At 41.5% G+C, this 21,779-nt stretch overlaps 2 protein-coding genes across 4 annotated transcripts in view; both read left to right on the top strand.

The window, feature by feature from the left end:
* Positions 1 to 13,337, top strand: LOC106603299 (RPA1 related single stranded DNA binding protein). Of its 3 annotated transcripts, none has more exons than XM_014196800.3 (15): positions 1 to 1,140; positions 1,224 to 1,366; positions 1,532 to 1,724; positions 2,585 to 2,693; positions 2,830 to 2,930; positions 3,035 to 3,154; positions 3,268 to 3,363; positions 5,146 to 5,313; positions 6,942 to 7,084; positions 8,897 to 9,045; positions 9,346 to 9,393; positions 9,500 to 9,627; positions 9,854 to 10,135; positions 11,953 to 12,135; positions 12,998 to 13,337. In XM_014196800.3, the coding sequence occupies exons 1-15, from the start codon at positions 528 to 530 to the stop codon at positions 13,132 to 13,134; spliced, it is 2,613 nt and encodes an 870-aa protein (XP_014052275.2). In that variant the 5' UTR covers positions 1 to 527; the 3' UTR covers positions 13,135 to 13,337. The 3 variants fall into 3 exon arrangements, with proteins under 3 accessions (XP_014052275.2, XP_014052276.2, XP_014052278.2); XM_014196801.3 differs by having other exon boundaries at positions 8,900 to 9,045; XM_014196803.3 differs by lacking the exon at positions 1 to 1,140 and having other exon boundaries at positions 1,532 to 1,720.
* Positions 13,338 to 16,854: 3,517 nt separating this feature from the next.
* LOC106603300 (E3 ubiquitin-protein ligase RNF128) overlaps positions 16,855 to 21,779 on the top strand; it is a 36,121-nt gene continuing 31,196 nt past the window's right edge. The window contains exons 1-2 of the mRNA XM_014196804.3: positions 16,855 to 17,455; positions 19,524 to 19,771. Of these exons, the coding sequence (XP_014052279.1) occupies positions 17,029 to 17,455; positions 19,524 to 19,771 (675 nt within the window). The 5' untranslated portion in view covers positions 16,855 to 17,028. The remainder of the gene's footprint in view (positions 17,456 to 19,523; positions 19,772 to 21,779) is intronic.

The raw sequence follows: 21,779 nt of genomic DNA on the forward strand, positions 1-21,779 counted from the left end.
GTTCATAATATAAGTGATATGCAAAGCACTGTGTTGATGTGTAGAATAACCGCTTCCAGAATTCAAATCCACTGCCGCCGAAACAAAAGCGGAACTCTCTAAGATGCTGTAACTAGCTAGCTACAATGTTTCCAACCAATTTATCGTGACTTTATCGTCTTTTGTAAGTACAAAACTAGCTAGCTAGTCATAAAACGGAAACTGTTCATTCTTGTTCATCAGTAACGTCATTAGCATGCTAACGCGTTAGTTAGCTAGCTAAATATCTAAAGTTAGCTACTAGCGTTTTTGTTTTTTGCAAGAAAAAGCTAGCTATATTATTGGATGTGGCAAGACCGATACAGCTAGCACTAGGTTGATGGTTAACGCTTGTTTGCGTGGTCAGCTAGTCAGCAAATGGCTGTTAATAACAATCTTTGTTTACAGAGCTAAAGTTAACTAGCTAACTACATCGTTAGCCAAGGCATACATTTAAGGTAGGTAGGTAGTTGTAAACAAACCCATTTCCCCCAGCCTGTTGCGCATTAATGATGCCCGAAGAATTTCAAAACATATCGGCTTGTTCCGATCCATTGACTGAAAATAATCAGAATTCTTTCTTACATTCTACTTTGGAACAGTTCTTTACTGCAAAAACACGTACACTTAAAATTGATAAAACCGATGCTGTAGCTGTCATTGAACTTCAGAGATATTTGACAGAACAACAAAATGTTGGACAACAACAACCTCCTGACAGCTACAGCTATGACATGATAGTGACTGATGGAGTCTGGCAGGCCAAGTGCATTCTTGACCGTAGTTTAAATCATCTGATCCACAAAAACATTATAAGTAGTGGAATTGATATCCACATCACCCAGTGCTCGTTTGTTTACAATGAAAGAAGATTGGGTCAGGGTTGTGTTTGCATCGAGAAGATTGAACATGGTTCAAAGGCGTCTAATGTGTTGCGCAAGATTAAGGACTTGGATTCCCTCCCCATGATTTCAAAGGATGGCTTTGGGAACATTGTGGCATTGCAAAGTGATTCACCCCTGCAGGTGGGCCGCAAGCATTACCTGTCTCTTTGGAATAACGAGGATCCTGAAGGCAGACTATGGGTTCCAGATGTCCCCCCATCAGACGTGGTGCTGGATGGTAAGATGTGAATTTAAGTTGCTGACTTGTGAGAAACCACAATCTCCAACAGAAATTGTGATAAGATATTATGTCTTCAACAGTGTCAAAGATGACCCTCCTGTGTGATCTAGAGTCGTCACTCGGATGCATGTTTCGACCTCTCCCCCTGATAGTGAGGGTGATTCATAAATCCAGACTTCGGTATTATGGAAAACCTGGACTCAAGATTAATTACCCGTACCAGGTGAGGCATAAACGTATAATCAAGTATCTGTACCATACCATTGACCAATACACCGTCTCTTCTCTACTGAACCCTGACACTATAATTAATGTCTCTTCGAATGTTGTCAGTATTCTGTATGAAGTGTCTCATCAGGATTTTATGTTTTTTTTCTCTATTCTCCAGGCCTACTTTGAGGTTGCAGACCAGAGTGGCACCATGTCCCTTGTCCTGTGGAATGAGCTGTGCCCAGAATGGTACCAGAGACTGAATGTTGGAACTGTGCTCTATCTCCAAAACTACACTCTCAAGCAGAGCTATCAGAACAGGTCACGACCTCACATAGACAACCACAGAATGAAGAGCTTTCACTCAGTAGGTACTGAACTGAACCAAGTCATTCACAACTTAGTAAATCAACATTACCAGTATGTTGCCAGGCAGCACTCCTGAGTACCGTAATTTCCGGACTATTAAGCGCACCTGAATATAAGCCGCACCCACTGAATTAAATGTTTTATTTATTTTGAACATAAATAAGCCGCACATGTCTATAAGACGCAGGTGCCTACCGGTTCATTGAAACAAATGAATTTTACACAGGCTTTAACGAAACACGGCTTGTAACAAAAATAAATAGGCTTTAACGAAACACGGCTTGTAACAAAAATAAATAGGCTTTAACGAAACACGGCTTGTAACAAAAAATAAAAAATTTGCACTGAGTCAATTCCTCACGCTGCTGTTTCCAACGTCTTATCATCGACTCGTTAAGACCAAGCTCCCGTGCAGCAGCTCTATTTCCTTTTCCAACAGCCAGATCAATCGCCTTCAACTTGAAAGCTGCATCATATGCATTTCTCCGTGTCTTTGCCATGATGAGGGTGACAGAATGACTACCGTAATCAGAATGATGGGAAGTTTGAGAGCGCTCGATTTAATCTAAACAGTAAACAAAAAAGTTGTTTGACCTTAACCCGTTCGGCAATTTCATTGGTCTAATGAAAGCTTCATGCCTCCAAAAAACTGAGCACGTCACAGAATGTTTTTTTTTTAGAAAAAAAAAATTGAAAGCGGGAAAAATCCATATATTAGCCGCGTCATTGTTTAAGCCGCGAGGTTCAAAGCTGGGAAAAAAGTTGCGGCTTATAGTCCGGAATTTACGGTAGTCATTTTGAGAGAACATTCTGTCTGAATCTTTGCGAAACTGTTCATTTTAGTATGGATTTTGACTTGCAGAAATTTGTCTGAATCCACGGAATCCCACTGCAGTCCTTACTGTGGTTCCAGCCAAGAGTGTGCCACCTCAATGGGGCTTGCCCGAGGTTTCCTACCAGTTCACCGTTAGGTAAGTTCACAACCATATTATGCAGTTGAAATGAGATTTTATGTAAAAACAAAGGCCTTTCCCTGGGTAACATTTCCAACATTATTAAGCAGTCTTTATCATCTGCCTGAACTACTAATACATGTTTTTCTTCTAGATCAGAACTGGAGAGCTTGGCCAGCAATTCTGCATGTGATGTCATTGGCTTGGTAACGTTTGTGAGTCGGGTGGAGAGAATAAAGTGTAAGGGGAACACAGGTAAGAGTTGCTCATTACACTTGAACTACTCACTTATTTCTCACTATTAGGTAATTCCATGTGAAAGTAACACAAATAGCCATAATTTATTCATTTTTTTGCAGGCCCAGAAAAATACTGGACTTACCGCTGGGTCCATGCAGTGGATGGAACATCCAATATTCCTTTCATTTTGGAGATTTTTGCTTCTTCACAACCAGAAATATTCAATGGGATATATCCAAGTAAATATGACAGTTAGTAAAATACCAACAATTCCATAGATAAACTGCAACAGAACTCTCCTAATTGTACTTATTTTCTCCCTGCTCTGCGCCCTCCCTTCTTACCAATGCAGTGACATACCTGGTCTGCACTCAGATGAGGAAGTGTCAAGAGCCAGACTCACTGCCTTACCTCACCAGCAGCTGTGAGACACAGATATTCACTACAGGTAGGTGCTGCTGTCATTTGCAAAGAAACAAAAGATCAAATCAAAGTTTGTCACATGCACAAAATAGAGTGGATGTGACGACAGTACAGTGAAATGCTTACTTGTGTCTTCCTCAACAGTACAGAATACATGTAGATGAATAAAAGTAAAACATACTAATAAAATAGCAGACAATATATAATAAACACACAATAATTGTCCCTTCTATACAGTGGTGTAAAGTACTTAAGTATTTTAACTTAAGTACTACTTAAGTCGTTTTTAGGGTATCTGTACTTTACGTTTTATATATTTTTTTACTTTTACTTTACTACATTCTTAAAGAAAATAATGTACTTTTTACTCCTTACATTTTCCCTGACTCCCAAAAGTACTTGTAGCAGGACATGGAAAATTGTCTAATTCACACACTTATCAAGAGTACATTCCTGGTCATCCCTAATGCCTCTGATCTGGCAGACTCACTAAACACAAATGCTTAGTTTGTAAATTATGTCAGAGTGTTGAACTGTGACCTTGGCTATCTGTAAATTTAAAGAAGAAGAAAAAAGTCTGGTTTGCTTAATAAGACATTTTAAATGATTTATACTTTCTTTTGATACTTAAGTACATTTAAAACCAAATACTTTTACTTAAGTCTTATTTTACTGGGTGACTTTTACTTGAGTAATTTTCTTTTACGGGGTGTCTTACTTTTACTCAAGTATGAACATTGGGTACTTTTTCCACAACTGCTTATCAAACAAATGCGAAACATTGTGAATCCGAAAAGGTCAACAGTAAAACTGCTCTATTTAAAAAGGAATATCAAATGTATTTATATAGCCCTTCTTACATCAGCTGATATCTCAAAGTGCTGTACAGAAAGCCAGCATAAAACCCCAAACAGCACGCAATGCAGGTGCAGAAGCACGGTGGCTAGGAAAAACTCCCTAGAAAGGCCAAAACCTAGGAAGAAACCTAGAGAGGAACCAGGCTATGAGGAGTGGCCAGTCCTCTTCTGGCTGTGCCGGGTGGAGATTATAACAGAACATGGCCAAGATGTTCAAATGTTCATAAATGACCAGCATGGTCAAATAATAATAATCACAGGTCAGCACCTCAGGAGTAAATGTCAGTTGGCTTTTCATAGCTGATCTTTGAGAGTATCTCTACCGCTCCTGCTGTCTCTAGAGAGTTGAAAACAGCAAGTCCGGTTATCAGGTCAGGGTTCCATAGCCGCAGGCAGAACAGTTGAAACTGGACCAGCAGTACGGCCAGGTGGACTGGGGACAGCAAGGAGTCATCATGCCAGGTAGTCCTGAGGCATGGTCCTAGGGCTCAGTTCCTCCGAGAGAATTAGAGGGAGCATACTTAAATTCACACCGGATAAGACGGGAGAAATACTCCAGATATAACAGACTGACCCTAGCCCCCCGACACAAACTACTGCAGCATAAATACTGAAGGCTGAGACAAGAGGGGTCAGGAGACACTGTGGCCCCATCCGATGATACCCCCGGACAGGGCCAAACAGACAGGATATAACCTCACCCACTTTGCCAAAGCATAGCCCCCACACCACTAGAGGGATATATTCAACCACCAACTTATCCTGAGACAAGGCCGAGTATAGCCCACAAAGATCTCTGCCACGGCACAACCCAAGGGGGGGTGCCAACCCAGACAGGAATACCCCCGTTAGTGACTCAACCCACTCAATATATGGAGAAACACACTGCAACTTTATGTTAAGATCTAGTATGTAGTTGTTATACTTGATCAGATGTAGTTTTCCATCAGGGTATCACAAGGGCCAGCCCTACGTGTCAGACCCCAGAGTGAAGAGCTTCATCCAATGGACCAAGACTCTGAAGGACAGTGTCATGCTGAAGAAGACTGCTGTTGGTGGCCATTACTGCTTCCCTCACGCCCCTCTTATCTTCACACAGTCTGTGGCAGATGGCTCAGGTAAAAGAGGTGAACCTTTTTCAAGAAGGAAAGATCTACATCTGCCTGTAATATGCATCACTGGTTTGTTTGTTTGTTTGTATGCTTGTTTTTAACTACAGCAGACATCACCATTTAAATTGTTTTCATAATTATAGTGCATTTGGAAAGTATTCAGCGCCATGACTTTTTCCACATTTTGTTACTTTAGACTTATTCTAAAATTGATATTTTTTTTGCAAATGTATTAAAAATCGGAAATATCATATTTACATAAGTATACAGACCCTTTCCTCAGTACTTTGTTGACGCACCTTTGGCAACGATTACAGCCTCGAGTCTTCTTGGGTATGACGCTACAAGCTTGGCATGTCTGTTTTGGGGAGTTTCTCCCATTCTTCTCTGCAGATCCTCTCAAGTTCTGTCAGGTTAGATGGGGAGCGTTGCTGTACAGCTATTTTCAGGTCTCTCCAGAGATGTTTGATCAGGTTCAAGTCTGGGCTCTGGCTGGGCCACTCAAGGACATTCGATTTTTCCCAAAGCCACTCCTGTGTTGTCTTGGCTGTATGCTTAGGATCGTTGTCCTGTTGGAAGGTGAACTTTCGTTCCAGTCAGAGGTCCTGAGTGATCTAGTGCAGGTTTTCATCAAGGATCTCTCAATTCTTTGCTCCGTTCATCTTTCCCTCGATCCTGACGAGTCTCCAAGCCCCTGCTGCTGAAAAACATCCCCACAGCATGATGATGCTGCCATCACCATGCTTCACCGTAAGGATGGTGCCAGGTTTCCTCCAGATGTGATGCTTGGCATTCAGGCCAAAGAGTTCAATCTTGGTTTCATCAGAACAGAGAATCTTGTTTCTCATGGTCTGAGAGTCCTTTAGGTGCTTTTTGGCAAACTCCAAGAGGGCTGTCATGTGCCTTTTTACTGAGGAGTGGCTTCTGTCTGGCCAGTCTACCATAAAGGCCTGATTGGTAGAGTGCTGTAGAGATGGTTGTCCTTCTGGAATGTTCTCCCATCCCCAGAGGAACTCTGGAGCTCTGTCAGTGACCATCGGGCTCTTTGTTACCTCCCTGACCAAGGCCCTTCTCCCCCGATTGCTCAGTTTGGCTGGCCGGCCAGCTCCTAGGAAGAGTCTTGGTGGTTCCAAACTTCTTCCATTTAATAATGATGGAGGCCACTGTGTTGTTGGAGACCTTCAATTCTGAGAATTTATGTTGCTACCATTCCCCAGATCTGTGCCTCAAAATAATCCTGTCTCGGAGCTCTACGGACAATTCCTTCGACCTCATGGCTTGGTTTTTTCCCTGCCATGCACTGTCAACTGTGGGACCTTATAAAGACAGGTGTGTACCTTTCCAAATCATGTTCAATCAATTGAATTTATCTGAGGTGGACTCCAATCAAGTTGTAGAAACATCTCAAGGATAATCAATGGAAATGATGCACGTGAGCTCAATTTCGAGTCTCATAGCGTAATACTTATGTAAATAAAGTGTTTCTGTTTTTATTTGTAATACATTTGCTAAAACTTGTTTTTGTTTTTTTATTATGGGGTATTGTGCGTAGATTTTCAGAATAAGGCTGTAAAATAAAATGTGGAAAAAGTCAAGGGGTTCTTTCTGAATGTACTGTATTTCCCATCTCTCAGCTCAAGTTCCTCTAGTTGCTGCAAATGACTTGAAGAGTGAGTTGGAGGGTCTGCATTATCGTGAGCACAAGCGGCTGGCAATCCAAGGACAGGTCATGGCTGTGCAGTATGTGACATTGCCAGAGGAGACTCTGTCAGACCAGGTAGGCTTCATAGATGTACAGTGGGGGGGGGGGGGGGGGGGGAGTATTTGATCCCCTGCTGATTTTGTACGTTTGCCCACTGATAAAGAAAGGATCAGTCTATAATTTTAATGGTAGGTTTATTTGAACAGTGAGAGACAGAATAACAACAAAAAATCCAGAAAAACGCATGTCTAAAATGTTATAAATTGATTTGCATTTTAATGAGGGAAATAAGTATTTGACCCCCTCTCAATCAGAAAGATTTCTGGCTCCCAGGTGTCTTTTATACAGGTAACGAGCTGAGATTAGGAGCACACTGTTAAAGGAAGTGCTCCTAACCGCAGCTTGTTAACTGTAAAAAAGACATCTGTCCACAGAAGCAATCAATCAATCACATTCCAAACTCTCCACCATGGCCAAGACCAAAGAGCTCTCCAAGGATGTCAGGGACAAGATTGTAGACCTAAACAAGGCTGGAATGGGCTACAAGACCATCGCCAAGCAGCTTGGTGAGAAGGTGACAACATTTGGTGCGATTATTCGCAAATGGAAGAAACACAAAAGAACTGTCAATCTCTCTTGGCCTGGGGCTCCATGCAAGATCTCACCTCGTGGGGTTGCAATGATCATGAGAACGGTGAGGAATCAGCCCAGAACTACACCGGAGGATCTTGTCAATGATCTCAAGGCAGCTGGGACCATAGTCACCAAGAAAACAATTGGTAACACACTACGCCGTGAAGGACTGAAATCCTGCAGCGCCCGCAAGGTCCCCCTGCTCAAGAATACATATACATGCCCGTCTGAAGTTTGCCAATGAACATCTGAATGATTCAGAGGACAACTGGTGAAAGTGTTGTGGTCAGATGAGACCAAAATGGAGCTCTTTGGCATCAACTCAACTCGCCGTGTTTGGAGGAGGAGGAATGCTGCCTATGACCCCCAAGAACACCATCTCCACCGTCAAACATGGAGGTGGAAACATTATGCTTTGGGGGTGTTTTTCTGCTAAGGGGACAGGACAACTTCACCGCATCATTTGACGGGGCCATGTACTGTCAAATCTTGGGTGAGAACCTCTTTCCCTCAGCCAGGGCATTGAAAATGGGTCGTGGATGGGTATTCCAGCATGACAATGACCCAAAACACACGGCCAAGGCAACAAAGGAGTGGCTCAAGAAGAAGCACATTAAGGTCCTGGAGTGGCCTAGCCAGTCTCCAGACCTTAATCCCATAGAAAATCTGTGGAGGGAGCTGAAGATTCGAGTTGCCAAACCTCAGCCTCGAAACCTTAATGACTTGGAGAAGATCTGCAAAGAGGAGTGGGACAAAATCCCTCCTGAGATGTGTGCAAACCTGGTGGCCAACTACAAGAAACATCTGACCTCTGTGATTGCCAACAAGGGTTTTGCCACCAAGTACTAAGTCATGTTTTGCAGAGGGGTCAAATACTTATTTCCCTCATTAAAATGCAAATCATTTTATAACATTTTTGACATGCGTTTTCTGGATTATTTTGTTGTTATTCTGTCTCTCACTGTTGAAATAAACCTACCAATAAAATTATAGACTGATAATTTCTTTGTAAGTGGGCAAAAGTACAAAATCAGCAGGGGATCAAATACTTTTTTCCCCCACTGTATAACAGACTTCATGTGATTTCAACACACTTAGTCAGTTTCTAAAGTAGATTGGTTGGTTGTTGGTTTTTTACAAGAAAAATAAACAGGATGAATTGCAAGACAAAAAAACACCAGTTGCCTGTACAGAACTGTATAGGTATTGTCATTGGTAAGGCAAGTTTATAATGTAATGCCTGGTTCTCTCCAGCAGATGGTTCAGTCTGTTGTGGCTGTATCTGACCCACCCAGTGATCAGAGGACTGTAGAAGTGACTCAGATGCTGATAAACAGGGAAACAGCGCCATCTAGTGTGCAGAGCTCACCCAGCAGACGGAAAAGAAAACAAGCCAAGAAGAGGTGAGTAATCCCCAAGTGGGGCGGAGAGAAATTGCAGAATGCAATTCTGCATATTTTCAATTTTTTTTTTATGTGCGTTAAATTATTATAATAATCTCATCGGGACCTGCGGTCTGTTGACCCTGTTCTGGGTCCGAATCTGGATCACGGTCCACTTGTTTAGTATGGCTACCCTAAAACAAGGGTAGGCTATTAAACATTCAAAATTGTACTTATAACTCCCCTTTACTATGGCATTGGAAATGAGATTAGCATATTTTCACTTGAATGTTTTAGATTTTTATTTTTTTTGTCTTTTAGAGTGATGAAGCGGCGCTACATTACTCGTGCCAGAGTGCAAGAGAAAAGGTAATGAATCAACTATCGTCCACCATCCCAGGTCACTGTAATAATTTCTCTATGCCCCGGTTATGGTGAGAGCTCAGGTTATGGTGAGAGCTTTGTCTGTTCACAGAGAGGCTGGCCATGGCTTAACAGAAGAGGAGCTAAGTGAAGAGGAGAGTGATTCTGAAACAGAGGAAGTTGGTCCACTAGAAAAAAGAACTGACCAATCTAGAGCCAGTGGACAACTAGGTCCACCAGGTATGAGTTTTTTGTCACATTAACATAATCTCACCACTTATCTATGTGGACTAACTTTTATTCCTCTCTTTATGGGTTAAGCATGGCTAGTGAAGTGTGGGGGCTAGCCTGAGATATTAACTATGCTGTTTGTCTGGAAACCATGGAACTACTTGCCATCGCATCATTCATGTGGGATGTTAAAAGGCTAGTGACATTGATAGGCCTACTATATTTTGTTTCTAAGGTTTTCCACAGAGTGAAGGCGCTACTGGAGAGGGATCAGTTGCAGACTGTGATAGGACATCGTGGGAAAGCAGCTCGTGGCCGAAGCAGAGACAAGAAGTGTTAGAATATTTACATCCTGGTGGTGTGTACTCAGAGAGCCTTTCTCAGAGATTCAGATTTGATGACAAGACCCTTCTGCTGCAGCAGAGTAACCTACATGCTGCTAGATGGACTCCAGAGCAAACCACAGACACCCTGTCATCAGTAACCTGCCAAGGATACTATAAAATCACAATATTAGGTAATGTAGAGCTTATGTAAATCATTTGTTTGTTAATTTCTTTCATTTGATTGGAGTTAATCTGGTATTTTTTTTTTTTATTGTTCTCAGGGGTGAAGGTAAGCCGGTCCGGTACAGAGTACCGGCAAAATAAATAGTGCCGGTACGGCGTACTGGTAAAACATGAGCCTATCACAATAATTAAATCAAAGATGAAAACTGTAGGCTATTGTACCATTTATTGTTGGCGCCTGTCAGCCGCATGAGAAATGAGTGAATGGACTTAAAACCCGGTGGTATAGCTCCAAAATGCAGTCTGGTTTGAGGTAAACACAACATTTTTGCTAGGCAGAGATGATTTGCCGGGACCGTGACGCAAGCGGACACCAGTGAGTGGACACAATCAATTCAGGCTGCAAGTCTCCAATGACAATCGCTGAATGTCATCATTTTTGGGGTGTTTTAATAGATGTCTCTTTCCATTCATTAATTGTCGAGTGCACAGTACAGTTTTAGATGCTGGAATTATTTTAGTGGACCAACGTATGCAGATGTGATTTGTTTGACAATCAGATAAAAACATCATGCTTGGTTGTGTTCATGGCTCATTAAAAGGCAGTGGTGTAAAGTACTTAAGTCATTTTTGGGGTATCTGTACTTTGCTATTTATATTTTTTACAACTTTTACTTTACTACATTCCTAACTAAAATGATTAACTTTTTACTCCATACATTTTCCCTGACACCCAAAAGTACTCATTGCTTAGTAGGACATGAAAGGGTCCAAGTCATACGCTTAAAGACAACATCCCTGGTCATCCCTGCTGCCTCTGATCTGGCAGACTCACTAAACACACATGCTTCATTTGTGAATTATGTCTGTTGAGCTGTGACCCTGGCTATCCGTAAATTAAAAAAGCTATATGGCTCCATCTGGTTTACTTAATAAGGAATTTGAAATGATTTGTACTTTATACTTTTGATACTTAAGTATATTTAAAACCAAATACTTTTAGACCTTTTACTCAAGTAGTATTTTACTGGGTGACTTTCACTTGAGTCATTTTCTATTAAGGTACTTTTACTCAAGTATGACAATTGGGTACTTTTTCCACCGCTGTTAAAAAGGTAATACAGATGACATGTCTTTAATATTAGACTCATCAAAAATATTTGTGCACATGCACATAGGAGGTCCAGTACTGGGGAAACAATTAAATCTTTCACCCCTGATTTTATTTTTATACATCCTTAGTGGTTTTATTTATCTTATTACTTGTTTAATTTAACTTCTATAATTTCAGGGCCTCCCGTGTGGCGCAGCGGTTTAAGGCACTGCATTGCAGTGCTTGAGGCGTCTCTACAGCCTGGGTTCGATCCCAGGCTGTGTTACAGCCGGCCGTGACCGGGAGACCCATGAGCCGTCGCACAATTGGCCCAGCGTCGTCTAGGTTAGGGGAGGGTTTGGCTGGCCGGGATTGCCTTGTCCCATCGCCCTCTAGCGACTCCTTGTGACAGGCCGGGTGCCTGCAAGCTTACTTCTGTCGCCAGTTATATGGTGTTTCCTCCGACACATTGGTGTGGCTGGCTTCCGGGTTAAGCGAGCAGTGTCAAGAAGCAATACGGCTTGGCAGGGTCGTGTTTCAGAGGACGCACGGCTCTCGACCTTCGCCTTTCCCGAGTCCGTACGGGAGTTGCAGCGATGGGACAAGGCTGTAACTACCAATTTGGATATCACAAAAAGGGGTAAAAAGTACACACAAAAAAACGAATTGCTATAATTTAATTGTTTTACTGTAAAATGTACACACACACAAACATGTCTCTCTCTCTGGCAGGTATAAACCAGCAGATGGCCATCGATGCTGCCTTTGTTCCTGTGATGTCATCTGGGGACCCCAGGTCCTTAGGTCTAACTCAAGACCCCCATGACAACACACTTCTGTCCTGCCTGTCTGCAGGCTTCATCTGCCCTCTCGCAGACCCCCTGAGCCAGAGTGAGGTTGCTCTCCCTGAACCAGGTAACACACCGGGTAGAGTTGGACAGGAGGGGAGGGTGAAGGTTAAACACACCCCTGAGAGCAAGTCATGGGGCAGTGCTTTTAGCTAAGGTAAAACTCCAGGCTATTTTCAAGGAGTGTACTATTCATGGTTCTTGACCTGCTCACATGCATTTTTACAATATCATATGTTGACCTTCAAATGGGGCTTTCAACTCAAACTTAAGAGTCCACTTAAAAAAGCAGTTATGGCAAATCAAATGCGCTGTCCATTTTAGGCTAGACTGAGTATTGAGTACAGGGTCAAATCAAACAATTGATATGGTAGATTCTATCAACATTTATAATATTAGGAATTTATGAATTGCATGCACTGAGTACAGTCAAACATTAGGAACTTCTTCCTAGTATTTGAGTTGCTGGTCCATGTTGACTCCAATGGTTCCCACAGTTGTCAAGTTGGCTGGATGTCCTTTGGGTGATGGACCCTTCTTGATACACACAAGAAACTGTTGAGCATGAAAAACCAAACAGCAGCTTTGCAGTTCATGACAGCTACTACCATACCCCGTTCAAAGGCACTTAAATATTTTGTCTTGCCCATTCACCCTCTGAATGGCACACATACACAATCCATGTCTCAATTGTCAAGGCTGAAATCCTTTTAACTTGTCTCCTCCCCTTCATCTACCCCCGATTTGAAGTGGATTTAATAAGTGACATCAATAACTTTCACCTGGTCAGTTAAGGTGTTAATGTTTTATATACTCAGTGTAGAATGTAGACATTGTTTTTAGGTTTGCATACATAATGTTATCAACAATTTTAAATATTCTGAAGTTAATTTGTGTATGCTGGTGTTTCTTAATCTTTTTTCTTTCAGAGGAGATTTTAGCAACTGCTGAGGAACTGAAAGACACCCATCTTGTGTGCATCCTTGACCTCTGTCATCTGGGAGGAGAGAAAGTGGAGGTTATCATCACCAAGGTGTATAGAATGACTGACATTGCTTTGGTATAGATATTGGACCACAGTATGTGTTGTCTTGTCTGACAAATCTGAAATGAATGTGTCCTTTGTCAACATGATTAGCCAGACACATTTTATTGTTAAATACTGGAAATATTTTTGTATATATTTTTTTTAAACTGGGGGTTTGAGTATTTGGAAAAAACGTAATTATAATTTCAACAACAAATAAAAATCATCACATTTTAAGAGGATTCATAAACTGTTTTTTTTTTTTTTTTACTTCAATATTTATGTCAAATCGTCTTCCACATTCACATGCTTAATGTTTATTTATGCCATAGCATAAAGACAAGCTACATGGGCTCTGGAAAAAGTACATGGAACTATGCAGAAGGTAAAATAGTTGAGTATTCTCTTAAACATCCTGAAACAGGATATAGTTTAAACATTTGAGCTATAGTGTGGTTACTAAACTGGTTTCACATTAGGCTGAACTTTACAACTTGTGATGCTGTAAACAAAGGAATTTCCTAAATTATTTTGCTTGAACTTTGGTGTTTCAAGCCTACAGTGTCATGTATTATCTTGTGCACTGTTATGGCAGCAGTAGTGTATTGACGTTTCATGTGTTTGTTGACATAGCTAATTTTAAATCCTGCTAGAACATTTCCTCTTACACACTTTCGATAGCACACTGGCCGAAACTAATGAAGACAGATCATGATGTGTTGGATTACAACACTGCAATATCACAAACAAAATCATGTCAAATCAACAATATGCTGTATATTCTTTTTCCATGCTTGCATTCACAGGTAAACTTGGACTAAACAAATGCAAAGCTAGTGAGCAAGGTCCACTAAGCTAACATAGAGATGACGACTGATGTAGACTTGGTTTAGGTTACAGAGAAGGCAGGTGTCAGTTTACTGCCTACAGTACAGCGCCCCAGGCAGAAGATCAGGAAGACGGGGCTTGACTCCACTATCGATGATGTCGTCCCCACAGTGACCGTACATATATACCCCAACCAGAAGCCATGGATTACAGGCAACATCCGCACTGAGCTAAAGGGTAGAGCTGCTGCTTTCAAGGAGCGGGACTAAACCGGAAGCTTATAAGAAATCCCGCTATGCCCTCCGACAAACCATCACAGGCAAAGCGTCAATACAGGACTAAGATTGAATCGTACTACACCGGCTCCGATGCTCAGATGTGGCAGGGCTTGCAAACTATTAGACTACAAAGGGAAGCACAGCCACGAGGTGCCCAGTGACATAAACCTACCAAACGAGCTAAATTTCTTCTATGCTCACTTCGAGGCAAGTAACACTGAAACATGCACGCGAGCACCAGCCGTTCTGGACGACTGTGTGATCATGCTCTCCATAGCGATGTAAGACCTTTGAACAGGTCAACATTCACAAGGCCACAGGGCCAGACAGATTAGCAGGATGTGTACTCTGAGCATTCGCTGACCAACTGGCAAGTGTCTTCACTGACATTTTCAACCTGTCCCTGACTGAGTCTGTAATACCAACATGTTTCAAGCAGACCACCATAGTCCATATGCCCAAGAACACTAAGGTAACCTGCCTAAATGACTACCGACCCATAGCACTCACGTCTGTAGCCATGAAGTGCTTTGAAAGGCTTGTCATGGCTCACATCAACATCATTATCCCAGAAACTCTAGACCCACTCCAATTTGCATACCACCTCAACAGATCCACAGATGATTCAATCTCTATTGCACTCAACACTGCCCTTTCCCACCTGGACAAAAGGAACACCTATGTGAGGATGCTATTCATTGACTACAGCTCAGCATTCAACACCATAGTACCCTCCAAGCTCTTCATTAAGCTTGAGGCCCTGGGTCTGAACCCCACCCTGTGCAACTGGGTTTTGGACTTCCGACGGGCCGCACCCCAGGTGGTGAAGATAGGAAACAACACCTCCGCTTCGCTGATCCTCAACACAAGGGTGCATGCTCAGCCCCCTCCTGTACTCCCTGTTCAACCATGACTGCGTGGCCACGCATGCCTCCAACTTAATCATCAAGCTTGCAGATGACAACAGTAGTAGACTTGATTACTGACAACGACAAGACTGCCTACAGGGAGGAGGTGAGGGCTCTGGGAGTGTGGTGCCAGGAAAATAACCTCTAACTCAACATCAACAAAACGAAGGAGTTGATTATGGACTTCAGGAAACAGCAGAGGGAGCACCCCCCCATCCACATCGACAGGACTGCAGTGGAGAAGTTGGAAAGCTTCATGTTCCTTGGCGTACCCATCACTACCTGCCCTCCAGGACACCTACAGCACTCGATGTCACAGGAAGGCCAAAAAGATCAAGGACAACAACCACCCAAGCCACTGCCTGTTCACCCCGATATCATCCAGAAGGCGAGGTCAGTATTGGTACATCAAAGCTGAGACAGAAGCTGTTTTCCAATCTCAAGACCAGCAGACTGTTAAATAGCCATCACATTAGAGGCTGCTGCATATATATATATATATATATATATATATATATACTCAATCAATCACTGGCCACTTTAATAAATGGAACACTAGTCACTTTAATGTTTACATATTTTGCATTACTCATCTCATTTGTATTTTACTGTGTGCTACTGTATTTTAGTCTATGCTTGCCCATATTTATATATTCTTAATTCCATTCCTTTACTTAGATTTGTGTGTATTGTTGTGAACTTGTTAGATATTACTGTTGGAGCTAGAAATAAGTACTTCGCTACACCCGCAATAACATCTGCTAAACATGTGTATGTGACCAATCAAATTGACCTGATTTGATTTTAGAGAAGCTTTTTCTGCTCATGGAAAATTCCTGGGAACTTTTACTTCATTTCATGAAACATGAGAACAACACTTTACATGTTGCGTTTTTATTCAGTGTGACTGTAGTGGGCCTTTAATACTGTGTGTAGGCTAGGTAATACAGGCGGCCTTAATTGGGGAGGACGGGCTCTTCGTAATTGCTGGAACAGAATTATGAAAAGGTTATTGAAAACAAACCCATGGTTTCCATGTATTTAATATCATTCCATTCCAGCCATTATTATGAGCCGTTCTCCCCTCAGCAGCCTCCTGTGCTAGGTATGATTCTGCTAACTTTAGTAAGTTATACTGTATGTTGGCCACATTTGTATCTAAAATAGGCAATGGTGTTTTCTGGTATTTATTTAAATATTTTTTTTTAGGAGCAAATACATTACATGCAAATAGCACTTGATTTTATGATACAGTATGTCTATATTACTTATGGAATGACATACTGTACATGAGAGCAAGATGAATGAAATGAATTTGTACATCAATTGACCAAGTGATAACTTTTTTTCTAAATCAGAGGACAAGCCCGGGGAGGAGTTATGGTTGCATGTCATCGTTCAGTACGTGGGCTGCTATACATCTAGGACCGAACGTCTAGAAACCTAAAGGCTGCGTGTTTGACAACTTTAGCATATTAGCTAATTAGAAAATACTTAATACTTTTAGCTGCTTTGCAACAACTTAGCATTTCAGCTAACCTTAACTGTTTACTCCTCAGGAACATAGGTTTGTAACCCAATAGCACGCATTGCATTGTAAACGTTGTTATTGTGCTGTGGCTCTGTTGAATTTGTTTGTGTTATTTCGCCATGTAAAAAAAATAACTAATAATCCTTGAGGTTTGGTTAAACGTGTGCTTCTCCTTTAAGAATGAAATGGGAGCGTACTACTCTCAATTTGACCTCATTGACGTCACGAAGAGAGGAGCCTAGAACTAGTTCACCTGTCAGCCGCTTAATATCGTAATGACATTAGTTAGACGAGCTACAACTTTTCTTTGTTTGGTTTTTAAGTCTCATACCTTTTATCGACTGTTCAACGCGAAAGGCACTGATAACCCACGCCGTAAAAAAATATTATGGAACCTTTAGCGAAACGGTATCTATTTTCATGGCTGTTTGTGGCTTTAAGTCTTCACGTGTCCAGTTTACATTTTGCAGTAGCGACTTACTACACAGCCTACCTAAACGTGTCGTTTATTGATCCTGCAAACAACGAAACCATATCGCGACTTGGGGAAAGCGGACTAACGGTATATGGACAAGATTCTCCTAAAGTAACGGTGATGGGGGACGTTTATTTACCTGATCCGATTTACAGTTGCGAAAGTGATACTTTTTATGATGTGCCTAGTGGGTCGAAGGGGTGGATCGCCATAATTCAACGCGGCTACGGATGTACTTTTTCACAGAAGATCAATGTTGCAGCCAGTAAAGGAGCTGTTGCTGCTGTAATTTTCAATGGTCTTGGTACAGACAATACAGTCATCCAAATGTCGCACCCAGGTAACGTTACGTAGTTTGCAATTTACAGCAAGATGTGCTCACTTTCTCAATTTCAATAGTGTGTAACTGCAGCCCGTAATTCGGGGCGTTCCTGCGAGAACCCCCCCCCCCCCCCCCCCCCCTTTTTTTTTAAAATGTTGGTCAAAAGTGAAAAAGAAATATTATGTCACTATCCTAAAAAGGTGGGGCGAAGGACACTACCGGTCGTCCCGCCTCACGCTAGCACAGCAGAGAGGAGGCTAGGATCTAAAGTGTACTAGCTAGCTTGATAGTTAACGACACCGTGTGCTAGCTAGCTGGTGAAGGACACTGTGTACGGCTAGCTACTGTTATCGCCCCCGCCCCTTTTGTGTTGTTTATCCCGAGCTGGCATCCAATGGTAGTGTTAATGCACAATAACAACTGTAACCCCCGCCTCCGACCTGTCCTAACTGGAACGCCCCGAATTTTGGGCCGCAATTGCACCCTTCTCTTTCATTTAGGCAACCCCGGCCACTTAAATCACCCAATAGCCTACTATATTATTTTATGAAAAGCTCTCATAGTCGAATGGTCAAGATAAGTTAATTTCAAAACCATCGTCTATAGTTGTTAAATTCTAATGTTCTATGAATTACTTTTGAGTATACTTAAGGTAGGCCAACATCAGGAAAGTATTTGCAATATGTGTTCCCTCTGCTCAGCTCTAATTCTGAAGAACCCCACTGTAGGCCTACCTACACATGTCTCATGTGGCATAGCCTTCCATTCTGCCTGTTCTTCCATTCTTTATGCAGTTCAGACACTTAAGTGACATTGACTTGCTGAAAAACTATAGTAATTGCCTCAGATTGTCCATTCCATGTGAGGGCGTAATGAAGTGGTTTTAAAGTGAAAAAACAATAAGCCTTGTAATATTAAGTAATTGAGCTATGCCCTGACTCCATTAGCTAATTTAGGAAATGTTTGTGTTGACATGAGTCACGTTTTGTTTTTCTTTTTTATTTAACCAGGTAGGCCAGTTGAGAACAAGTTCTCATTTACAACTGCAACCTGGCCAAGATAAAGCAGTGTGACAAAAAAAACGGAGTTACACATGGTATAAACAAATGTACAATAATAACACAATAGAAAAATCTAGATAGTGTGTGCAAATGTAGTAAGATTAGGGAGGTAAGGCAATAAGTAGGCCATAGTGGTGAAATAATTACAATTTAGCATTAACACTGGAGTGATAGATGTGCAAGGAGAGATACTGTGGTGCAAAGGAACAAAATAAATAACAATATTGGGATGAGGTAGTTGGGTGGGCTATTTACAGATGGGCTGTGTACAGGTGCAATAATCGGTAAGCTGCTCTGACAGATGATGCTTAAAGTTAGTGAGGGAGATATGAGTCTCCATGTAATAGGGCTGGGAATATTTATATATTTCTTAATTCCATTCTTTTAGATTTTTGTGTATTGTTAGATATTATTGCGCTGTTAGAGCTAGGAACACAAGCATTTCGCTACATGTGTTTGCAACTAATAACGATTTGATTTTTGATTTGAAGTGTCAGGGACCTCCCGATACGATATCACGATACATAGGTGCTGATATGTATTGCGATTCAACGTTCCAAACATATTGCTCACCATATGTTTGCTGCAGAGGGAGCATGAGAGAACTAGTTTTGATCTGTCATGGAAATAAAAATGCTGAAAACAAATTGGCTCCCTATTTAAAATGATGCAGAACCATCTGTATACTGGAGTTTTGGTGCAGGTACAGCCAACTGGCACAAATAATATTTCGATATTGTTGAAACGCTACGATATATCGTTAAAAAAAGTCCTGATATATAACTATATTGATATTATCCCCCATCACTACCATGTAATGGATCCTTCTATTGTTCTACTTACTTTGCAGTAGATATGTTTTCACATTAAAGAACACCATGTTCTTACATTACTTGTTAAATATTTGTAATAGACTGACACATTAGGCCTGGATACTGGGATTTCTTTGAGCACCTGATAGCATATTTAAGGCTCAGCCTGTATGTGTTATGTTTCCTCATACTTTGTTTCCCATCTGGTTACAGGAACAGGAGATATGGTTGCCATCATGATTAGTCACAGACGGGGCATGGAAATTGTTGAGCTGATCAGGCAAGGGATTTCAGTCTCGATGACCATTGAGGTGGGCAAGCAGCATGGTCCCTGGATGAGCCACTACTCTGTCTTCTTTGTCTCCATCTCCTTCTTCATGATAACAGCAGTAACTGTGAGCTACTTCATCTTCTACTCGGCCCGTCGCCTCAACGCCGTTCGTCTACAAAACCTACAACAGGTCAGACTCCAGTCTGTGAAACAATGACGACAATTATTTACCCTCTGTAAACCAGAACTTGACAAACCAGTTTTACACATTCCCACAATGCCTGACTTGGACTGAAATAGGTTGCGTACTAATTTTGTGTGCAGGTGCAGTTTATATTTAGGTGCAGGAACTGCAGTAGTTTTAAGCCTATATTCTGTAATAAGTGCAGGAACACGAGCAGTAGACAATTTGAGGTTCTGGTATTCAGCGCCGTTGAGCTCCTGCCAAAGTAAACTACTGCTTTCCCATGATTGTTTTCACCAGTCATGTTCGTCTCTATTGAATTGCCTCTAGGAGACAGGGAAATATAGTTGGTTTTGTGATTGTTAAACAGGGAAGTAGACTGACCATGAGGTTACCGTAAGTTTTAATGTCTAAACCTGAACAGTCAGATTCAACAGACTTGTCCCAAGTCTGCTAGTAAATACACAATTACTTGTTTGACAGTAACCCCAGTCAGTGGTTTATGCTGCACCTATATTGCCTTTGATCAGTAGAACAATATGGCTGGGAAAATTCCACTGGAAGTGTTTTTCTTTTCTACACTAAACATACAGTGAGCTCAAAGTATTGGCACAGTGACACATTTTTTGTTGTTTTGGCTCTTTACTTCAGCACTTTGGATTTGAAATGAGTTAGAGGCATGAATACCATACCCCCCCCAAAAATGCTAACCTCCCCTGTTATTGTAATGGTGAGAGGTTATTAGCATGTCTTGGGGGTAGGATATTTGTGCATCTAAGTTTCTCCCTCATCATTATTCCCGATTCTTTCAGGACTATCCGTAATCATGGTATCATCCACATTAATGTACGAGTCTGAAACATTCTATTCTTATTTACAATACAAGTGACTCCAAAATGACACTACGTTATTTACCATTAATTTCTATTGGGCACAAAATCTGAAACGCAACCAAAACAAACAGCAAATGCATTCAAGTTTGTACAGTCACAAGCTTAATGTAGTCATTGCCTGCTAGGAATATGGGACCAAATACTTAACTTTTTACTACCGTAATTTCCGGACTATAAGCCGCAACTTTTTTCCCACACTTTGAACCTCGCGGCTTAAACAATGACGCGGCTAATATATGGATTTTTCCCACTTTCAAATGTTTTTTCTCCAAAAAAAGACATTCTGTGACGTGCTCAGTTTTTTGGCGGCATGAAGCTTTCATTAGACCAATGAAATTGCCGAACGGGTTAATGAGTCGATGATAAGACGTTGGAAACAGCAGCGTGAGGAATTGACTCAGTGCAAAAAGACAACTAAAGCTTACTGCTAATTTATTTTTTGTTACAAGCCGTGTTTTGTTAAAGCCTATTTATTTTTGTTAAAGCTATTTATTTTTGTTACAAGCCGTGTTTCGTTAAAGCCTGCAGCAAAGCACCCCCACAACATGATGCTGCCACCCCCGTGCTTGACGGTTGGGATGGTGTTCAAGCTTCCTCCTTTTTCCTCCAAACATAATGATGGTCATTATGGCCAAGCAGTTACATTTTGTTTCATCAGACCAGATGACATTTCTCCAAGTAGGATATTTTACTTAATGCAGTTGCGAACCGTAGTCTGGCTTTTTATGGCGGTTTTGGAGCAGTGGCTTATTCCTTGCTGAGCGGTCTTTCAAGTTATGTCAATATAGGACTTGTTTTACTGTGGATATAGATACTTTTGTACCTGTTTACTCCAGCATCTTCACAAGGTCCTTTTCTGTTGTTCTGGGATTGATTTGCACTTTTCGCACCAAAGTACGTTCATCTCTAGGAGACAGAACACGTCTCCTTCCTGAGCGGTATGACGGCTGCGTGGTCCCATGGTGTTTATACTTGCGTACTATTGTTTGTACAGATGAACGTGGTACCTTCAGGCATTTGGAAATTGCTCCCAAGGATGAACCAGACTTGTGGAGATCTCCAATTTAGTTTTCTGAGGTCTTGGCTGATTTCTTTTGATATTCCTATGATGTCAAGCAAAG

This window comes from Salmo salar, chromosome 04 (assembly GCF_965601325.2).
Source record: "Salmo salar chromosome 04, fSalSal1, whole genome shotgun sequence".
Taxonomy (NCBI): Eukaryota; Metazoa; Chordata; class Actinopteri; order Salmoniformes; family Salmonidae; genus Salmo; species Salmo salar.

Bases quoted from the DNA above. Each gene is read 5' to 3' on its own strand.
- LOC106603299 (XM_014196800.3), top strand. From the start codon at position 528: ATGATGCCCGAAGAATTTCAAAACATATCGGCTTGTTCCGATCCATTG. The intron at 2,694-2,829 runs GTAAGTTCACAA...TTTTTCTTCTAG, and splicing joins TCCTACCAGTTCACCGTTAG to ATCAGAACTGGAGAGCTTGG. The intron at 7,085-8,896 runs GTAGGCTTCATA...GGTTCTCTCCAG, and splicing joins AGGAGACTCTGTCAGACCAG to CAGATGGTTCAGTCTGTTGT.